The 9109-nt window shown below is 42.4% G+C and overlaps 2 protein-coding genes across 2 annotated transcripts in view; both read left to right on the top strand.

The window, feature by feature from the left end:
• Window positions 1-9109, top strand: part of rnf144aa (ring finger protein 144aa) — a 49442-nt gene that overhangs the window by 13331 nt on the left and 27002 nt on the right. The gene's annotated exons all lie outside the window — the stretch shown is intronic.
• On the top strand, window positions 6663-8458 carry LOC104945531 (bestrophin-2-like). Its single transcript, XM_010771221.1, has 3 exons — window positions 6663-6871; window positions 6951-7045; window positions 8194-8458. Exons 1-3 carry the CDS (start codon window positions 6720-6722, stop codon window positions 8433-8435), a joined length of 489 nt encoding a protein of 162 aa, XP_010769523.1. The 5' UTR covers window positions 6663-6719; the 3' UTR covers window positions 8436-8458.

Here is a 9109-nt window from a genome sequence, read left to right as displayed (position 1 = left end):
GATTCCTCTTGAGCGGAGTGAATTTGTTGGTTTGGCTGCGCCTTGCAACACGCTTTCACTCCCTCGCCAAAAAGCGTTGTCCAATTAGTGGCGGACGGCTCGCAGGAAAACCTTGAAAGATGGGTTGCTGTACGAAACCACTGCCTGTGTTGTCGTTGCGCGCGCGGGTGTGTGGGATCATTGTCATGGCGAAGAGAGCTCCCAGCCATGTTGCGTCTCGAGATGGCCTCTTCTGCTGTGGAAGGAGGTCACTCAAATAATTCCAGGGGGGTAACATGGCCCCACGATTCTTCCTTACACGGATCAGTCGTCTTTCTGGTCCCTTGCAGAAAAACAGCCCCAACAGCATGGATGGTTTCCCTCGGTCCATGTCACCAGGTTATAGTAGGTTGTCTGGAGCTTTAACTCAAGCAGTCCTGCTCCAAACACGTTAGTGAGTTTTACCAAAAGTCGTGGTCTCAGAACCAGGGGGGGGGGGTAGTACATCTCCCCAAGGTGCGGTTGTGTGGTGTGCATCTAAAGTGCTCGCCGCCTGTGTTGCAAACTTCAACGCGCTGATGCAGTGGCGGTGCTGCTGAGGCAGGCACGACCGTGGTGGCACGGCCCAGGTTGGAGCCGCGCGCTGCGGGACGTAGTGGGTTATAGGATGCGCTTCGTAGTCCTTTTCGTTTGACTTTGGCGCTCCCAGCTCTCTGCCAAGGTCAGTTGCATTAGGCTCGCCCCCCGTTGTGGGTTCTACGATTTTTTGCCTCACCGGTTCTTGTGACTTCATTTTTGACCCCACGGGCGTGAGAAGGTCTTGCCGTGGCAGCCCCAGATTCGAGGAGATTATTCAGTGGTGCTTTGTATGTCTCCTCCATTTTTTCTAATAAGTTGCTCACGAGCAGGTTGATTTCTTCACACCAAGCTGCTTACCTGTTTGCCAGATTCAGTTCCCAGCCTGGTGCCAGGTCTACAATGTCTGGTATCCTTGTGACAGCTTCTCTTGGTCTTGGACCATTAGGCTGGAGTTTGGCAGGGTGTGAGGTTTTTGTGGAAAAGGTTGTCTTTTATACTGATAAAGTTCAAACAGGCTGCCAGTAAATACAGTTAACAGAACGTGGAGCGACAGAATAGGCGCTCTTAAGAAGAAGTTACAGGTCTGCTGAGAGCCAGAAATTCTTGTTTGTTGGTAGGTGGGACCAATACTTATTTTCCACCATAATGTTGCAAGATAAATTCTTTTAAAAAATCAGACAATGTGATTTTTCTGGTTTTTTTTCTTTTTCTCATTCTGTCTTCATAGTTGAGGTGGGATACCGTCAGGTAGAAAATTACAGGCCTCTCATCTTTTTAGAGTGGGGAGACTTGCACAATGGTGGCACTGACTAAATCTGTTTTTGACCCCCTTAGCCAGCATACCTTGCTGATTACCCGCAACCTCCGTTCCAGGCTGAGAGGGTCTTCTCTGCAGCTGGCTGGCTTGGAATCGCCTCCGCACATGAAAGCTGTAGGCCTATAGCGTCCAAACTGTTATAACCCGTTCAATACATTTGACAAATTCGACTTGGTTCTATACTTATTTGAACATGTATAGTATTTATTTCCAAAGTTATTGAAAAAAATATTTTTACTTTTTTTTACCCAATTTTTTCTTTATAGAATATGTACATTTCGGTTAACCGTTTTTTTGGGGGGTCGACGATATTCGAATATACTTTGCTTTTCAAATTCCCATCCCTTATAGAGTCCCTGCTATCAAGATTGGATGCAAAACAACGGTTAAATTGACCGTTTTTTTAGGAGAGATTTAGGAAAAAAAGCCGCGTTTCTCGGTTTTAATGCCATTGAAACACAACTTTTGATCAGGAATAACAGCTAAAGGGTTGGATATATTCTCCGGTTTTGCTCCTAAAGCTTACGTGTTGTGTATTTGCTTCCCCTGTCCTGTCTCGATTCTATCGCTCAGTGATGATACTTATAGTTCGTCCAATATGTGGAATCTCAGGCATGTTAGCTAAGCTCTGTTTGTGCAGATCGATAAGTATAGCGATCGATTTATTACCTAGAGTTTTGTGCTAACGTGCGTTAGCATGTTTCGCTCAGGGCTCATTTAGCCCTTCTTGTGAGGACTTGTGCTTTGTTTTGGTAAAATGGTTCGTTCATCAGTTAGCTGAGTTTCTTCCCGTTATGAGGGTATGAGCACCATCATAGTTTTAGAAATATTAGAAGCCCTGAGACACAGTGGGCTGTAAAAAAACCTGTTAAGACCCTTGCCGGGCGGCGCAACGGGCTTCGGGTCTGTGTCTTAACGGTTAAAGAATAAAATAAAAAAACACTTATAAATAGTAAAACCAGATAACCGGATAATTTTGCTGTGGGTCTCTTAATTTCTAAACAAGTGCTGTATGTTTTTTATTGACTGACCCGGAAGTTTAGCCATTCTTTAGGGGCCGTGGGCAAAAGAAGCCAATGAGGAATTTATTAGTGGATTTCGAAAAACTCATAAAATAAGATCTTTGGCACACACATGTACTTACACATTTTGTGAGCAGAATAATCACAACCAGGTAAAACCAGGTTTTTAATTTTCACGAAAATGGAATGCCAGAAGTTAAAAAGCTAACGCGGTACGATACCACCACACCGTAAGCTAAAGGTGGCTAGTACGCGTGTGATGCGTTAGTAGTCTCATTTAGCACTGGGTCGTAAAACATAAAGTGGAAAATGGTTTGTGTTCTATAGAGCTGGTGCAGGGATGACGTATTTTTGTAGGCCGACCCGGACACCCGGAAGTAAGCTGCGCATGGGTTTCCCTCGACAAAAGCAATGGGAGTTTCTCCATAGGAGATTTTTAAGAGCTATAAAATAATGGTAAAAACTGTGCAAGAGCACAGGTATTTTGTTTCAAGCAGAACAGCGCAAAACAACTTAGCGGGAGTGTTTACGTTCGTTCGGTAATGATAGCAACGTCCTGACGAATTCCTGTCCTATTCAGTCCCACCTGTTAACCAACCATCGTTTTTCAGCACGTAACTCTTCAAAATCACTCAGTGGGGTGTTACTGCTGATGTATTTAATGTCGTAGAACATTTTGCGTAGAATTGTGTCACCCGCTGACCTTTTTCGAGCTATTTTCCAGAATCCTATCGCGAGAAATCCCATCGACTCTGAGACGACGGGAACCGGTAGTGGTAAATGCTAACTCAGTTCCGGTGTTTTGAGACTCGTTCCTGCACCACTTATTCCGCAATCTAAACCGAAAATAGTTAGAACAAGAGAACAGAAGGGTGTCTGCTTTAGGCGTTATACAAACATCCTAAATTTATGAAAAAAAAATACGAAACCTAGGGTTAGTTTAAGATTCTGTGTTGTTTCGTCCACCCTTTGTTTCTTCCCCACATCCATCAGGAACAGACCACCTTCATCTGTGTGTGTATCGCTGAATTTCCTCTCCCTGTTATGAGGGACGGGAGCGGCTGATCCAGGAGCTGGCCAATGCCGCGATCGACGACGCACACATCTTCGTCAACCAACTTGTTTTCCCCGAAGCGAGAGGGCCGCTGCAAAATTGTGTGAAGCCCGTCATAAATACAGTCCAAGTATTTAGACCAGGTACGTGAAGCACGACATGGATTTTTGGGGGTTGTGACTCTAGGCTTAAAGGTTTGTTAACGGGTTGCCCTCCCCCTCCAGGATGGAGGATCTTTACGAGTTTCCACATAATCATGAGTTACGCTGCTGCCACACGAGTCAGAGGAGCCGAGAAAGGTCAACACGTTCATCTCAGGCAACTTCTGGATCCCTACAAACACCCCCGAACAAGTGATCTCCTTTCTGCAGGACTCCTTTGCTGCTGCCCCCACCACCCCCCCCCGCCACCAGACCACACCTTTACAGACCACACCTATCCAGCCTCAAACCCTGCAGCAACAGCCACCAATTGATCCCCTCAAAGTCTGTCAACCAAAAGCAAATCACTGCTACAGCAGGACACTCGCGCTCACAAAATCACAAACACACATAACCTGAAATATTGTTGGAGAGGTAAGACGGCCCATATTTGTGCTGCCTTACCTCTCACTTCTCCTTCCTTCATATCTGCCTTGTGGCATTCTTACTTAAAGCATTTAACTTTCTCTCTAAAACTTCCCTTCCTCCTCCATCACCTTGAGTGTTCCCAGTGATGGAGCCCTTTGTTCCAGGATAAAACAGCTTTCAGGCGCTCAATGTTTATGCCTTGTTTATTCTGTGTGGTTTCGGTGGCTGTGTGTGTTCCCCAGTTTGACTTTGGACTCAAATTTCATGCAAATTCTTCTGGAATTTACATCAAAATATCTAAAGATTCAGGGTGTGTAGCAGGACAGTAGAGTGGTTCAGTGATGACGTCTTTGTTTAGGACAACCCAGAAGTAAGAATTAAAGGTGGTCCCTCGACAAAAAGCAAAGGGGTTTTTATATTTTCTTTTTCGGAATATTCTAGAAATGAGATCTTTGACAAACACAAGTTTTTGTTACTTAACACGTTTTGTTAAGCAGGATAATCACCCCATATTAACACTGCTTTATGGTTTTTGAAGTGGAAGTGCAATCAGCAGAAGTAAAAAGCTAATGTTGCTATGAATGAACTGCATTTAGTTCCCATGATTTCCTCTCACAAATGCTACGCTAAGGGGGGGCTAATGTTCAGCGTGATGACATTTAGTAGTCTTATGTGGTCACTGTCATTTTTTCATGACAAATAGAAGATTTAAACATCCACGAGTGGGGTTTCTACTGACGTATTTAACGTCTTAAAAAAAGTAAACATTTCTTTGGCTGGTATTAACCACAGACCTCTAACCGATGTAGACATCTAACCCACTTGACTTAGAGACGAGAGAACCGGTAATTCTAATATGCAAACACATTTCTGGGATTTAGGACTCATTTCTGCACCACTCTATAATGAAAAAATATTCTATCTCCTTAAAAAAAAATGTTATTGTAATAAAGAAAGGCAGAGCAATCCGAAGTGTTTATTTTACCATGTGTCAAATCATTAGACCTTGCTGTAACCTAATGTTGATGGGATTTTGAATCAAGTCAAGTTTGGAGATCAGTATCCATATATGGCCATGTCATTGTTTGAACTGGACAGTCTTAATGTTACATATTTGAGGCCTCTGTTGTTGGAGCAGCACCAGATCTTATGAGATTTAAATTCTAAATGTGAAAAGACTCTTGATGTTTATTTGACTGGAAGCCAAAAAGAGTGTCACAGCATCACCCCATACAATGCTCAGCAAACATTTTGTGTCCATGGACTTTATGGGAACACTATTACATTAGTAGCCTTATTAGTGCATTGTTAATATAAATATATTGAATGTTGCTTGATCAGTTGTGGAACAGATGAATGGCGAGTAGTTTAAGAAGAATCAAAGCACCTCTGCCCTGTGATTGGCTCCTGGACTGTGATTGGCTCGCCCGATACTTCCAACAAGTTCCTAAAGGAAATGGCCCTCTTTCTGTCACTGAATGCTTTTGAGTCAATCTGTTTTCTAAAGATTTTTTTCTTTAAATTATACTGCGAGTGTTAATTAAAACTAACTTGCATCAGACGAGAGCCTTTTGTCGTTTATTTAGACCTGCACAGTGCTTATTTAATGGCAGCATGACGCCTCAGATAACACAGCAAATCAGGAGAGACCTCCTTCTATGAGAAGGATACAAAATATCCCTTATAAGCATTAACTATACATATTTGAATGGCGCCTGAGGGGTTCAAAGTCACTTTACATAAAATAAATCAAAATAAACAAACAATAGAGTCCAATATGTCACACACATAAGGCAACGAGCACCACAGGCACAGCTCTGTTCAAAACATCCAAAGTTATTAGGAGTCATAATAAATGATGTCCTTTTGAAAAACATGTCCTGGTGGGAAATTGGATTGCTAACAAGTGGGATTATTAAAGCCCACATGGATTATTTTTCCAGCATGAAAACAAAGAAGTTTAAAGGCAGGAAGACTTCTTTTTTTTTACACAACTTGTTTACTGTAAGAAATGTATACACTTTGTCTGGATATTCAACCATAATGATAAACCTGTAGCCATTGAAATTGCTTGTTGTTTTCATATCACTTCACACGACAGTTATGCGGTCCACTGGCTGCTGTTTCATAACTCCCCGGTGCTGTCCGCTCCGTGGCCCCGGCGCTGCGGCCTGTCGCTTGCGGTCCATCACCGAGCCGCGCGTCCCGGTCGGGGGCCGCGCTAACGAGCTCCTCCTCCTCCTGGTTTGGGGGATTTACCCCGGGGCGCACTGACCACTGGGCGCACCGAGGAGGCTCGGGGATTACTGCCATGCAGCCGACCGAGCCGCGAGTTAACCGAGCTGACGCCAGGGGACATCAGGGTTATGAGCTCTTCGGGGAAAAAAACTCCACTGGCGAGCGCAGAGAACACTATACCGTTAAGTGAACATGTGAATTCACTTCTCCACCGGTGCCAATTACGCACAGAGATGCGCTGAGCAATTGGACACATTCATCAAGAATAACACTTCACAAGGTAAGGAGATATTCTTCCAAGACGAAATAGAAATAAGGGTATTTTGTATCCTATTGGAATTCACTTAATCTGTGAAATGACTAAGAGAGTTGTTTAGGTTTGATCTGTCCTTGGCCTCATAGCAGGAGTCTTTTCTTCCATGCAGCTCTTTTATTGAAGACCTTGACATTTGCTGCCACCAATGACTGTCACATACACAGCCAGAGTTGCAAATGCCCGTTTCTGTGGCTTCTCCAAGCTGCTGCTGGCCTGGAAGGGCAGCATCTACAAGGTGTTGTATAAAGAGTTCCTGGCTTTCTTTGCCATGTACACCGCCATCAGCATCACATACAGGTGAGACAGAGCGAGAACAACTTAAGGGAACATCACTGCTTTGATTTAAAATGACTTTGTATCACTGTTACTCTTTTAGATTTGTCCTGTATGATGATCAGAAGAGGTACTTTGAGAAGCTGGCAATTTATTGCAACCACTACGCCAGCCTCATCCCCATGTCCTTTGTTCTGGGTGAGTACTTGTCATGTTCTTATCCACTTTGGGATAACAATAGATGGGACAGTATTTATCTGTATGTCCCAGACCTTTGTTCTGTGTGTTGTCCGCGTCTTTGATGTTTGACTCAGAAGTATTTTTGCTAAATAAAACAGGATGGGGTCAGAAATGTACGCAACAACTTTTTTTTGGTTTCTATGTTAAGGACTTTCAGCTGTAGACCTCAGAATATATGTTGAGTTATTGCAATGGAGGTATAAATACAGCCAAATAACAAAAATATTGATTATCTGACTCATTTTGAGCTTTAAAGGATTGTGAATAGTTTAACTATGGAGAGCAAAGAAAATCTATTAAAATATCCTTTGCAACCACCACTTTTACTGAATTGAAAGTGGATTTTCTGCTTTGTACTTTAAGCGTTTCTTTAATATATACTAAAATACTTCCTAAGGCTTACATACAGTAGAGCTTTGTTGAGTGGTCGACTGATTAATTTGTCAGAAAAAAATGACTAAAAAAAACTATTTTTCTCATAGATTAATCTTTAGTATTAAGCTATTCAAATAGTATTAAGTGACTTTTCATGGAATAAATGTATTGGACTACAAGCCAGTGGAATAACAATACACTCAGCACTTTAACTGACTGCAAATGAGCCACTTTTAGACTACTGTAGATACAAAAAATGTATTGTGTATTGTGTATTAACTGTATGTTGTTTGTAAACTGAGTGTCTTTGTATTTTGTAAGAAAGACACATTTCCACATAATGGGCAATAATCTGAATGGGAATATTATATCATATCAAAGTGAAAATCAAAATAAGACATTGATAAACCCCACCTTGGACTTTGAGAGGGATGTACATGTTGACTGTATTGACATTTTGTAGACCAACAATGAATTAGTCTAGAAAATAATTGGCTGATTACTAAATTGTGGAAAGTATCTTTATTTGCAGCCCTAGTGTAAAGTATATAATGAGAATCAGTATCATGTATCGGTTGGGCTCCATAGCAGAAATTATGTAACAGTCAAGCACACATTTCCTATATATTGCTTGGGGCCCCTGAGGCCCCTGGAGAACTGTCCTCTTAACAAAGTATTTCTAGAATTATTCAGAATAACCCCCTGTGTCTCTTCTCCATCGCTGTGTGCAGGTTTCTATGTGACCCTGGTGGTGAACCGCTGGTGGAGCCAATACACCAGCATCCCACTCCCTGACCGGCTCATGTGCGTCCTGTCGGGGGGGCTCCAGGGCAGCGACGAGCGGGGCCGCCTGCTGAGACGCACCATGATGCGTTATGCCAGTCTGTCGGCCCTGCTCATCCTCCGCTCCGTCAGCACCGCCGTGTTCAAACGGTTCCCCACCATGGACCATGTGGTGGAGGCTGGTGAGTAGCTGCCAGGACCGGGGGGTGGAGGTGCTGGGGTCCATATCATACAACTATCCAAAACATTTTAAATGGATACAACTTAATAATTAGTCAAACTCAACTTTATTGTCAATCTTCTGTTTGTGTGATACAGACAGGGAGATCGAAATGCTGTTTCTTACAATCTAAAGGAGTAAGAATAAAACTATATAAAAAAAGATATACATACACATCTGTACACCCACATATATACATAATCAGACGCATATATATATATATATATATATATATATATATATATACACATACACACACATATATATATATATATATATATATATACACACACATATATATATATATACATACATACATACATACATACATACAGTATGCACACATTAAGAGGCATAAATAAAAAGGCACACAAATATAAGCGCAGCCTAAAGGCAGGACGGTGACCACATCTTTTGACATGTCATTCTCCTTTGTTGTTGTGACTAGCTGTGTGTGACACGATGTGCAGGTGGCTGGAATAGTCGTGGCACATTTGAGGACACGTCTATGATTGACTAATATACTCTTCACATGACCGATTTTAACCACGGTAACCGGCGATGCAGACGATACCTGTCAGTAACATGATGGAATCTATAAAATGATAACCATTTATATAAGTAGGTAAAACTTCACTGACAAT

The sequence above is a fragment of the Notothenia coriiceps genome, unplaced genomic scaffold, assembly GCF_000735185.1.
Source record: "Notothenia coriiceps isolate Sejong01 unplaced genomic scaffold, NC01 NC01_scaffold00009695, whole genome shotgun sequence".
NCBI lineage: Eukaryota > Metazoa > Chordata > Actinopteri > Perciformes > Nototheniidae > Notothenia > Notothenia coriiceps.
Note: the sequence above shows the minus strand (reverse complement) of the source record. Positions and strands in the feature narration are given on the sequence as shown.

What these genes read in the sequence shown, in the direction of transcription:
- LOC104945531 (XM_010771221.1), top strand. Translation starts at nt 6,720, where the DNA reads ATGACTGTCACATACACAGCCAGAGTTGCAAATGCCCGTTTCTGTGGC. An exon ending in GCCATCAGCATCACATACAG is followed by an intron (nt 6,872 to 6,950) that starts GTGAGACAGAGC and finishes TTACTCTTTTAG; the next exon opens with ATTTGTCCTGTATGATGATC. An exon ending in CCCCATGTCCTTTGTTCTGG is followed by an intron (nt 7,046 to 8,193) that starts GTGAGTACTTGT and finishes CGCTGTGTGCAG; the next exon opens with GTTTCTATGTGACCCTGGTG.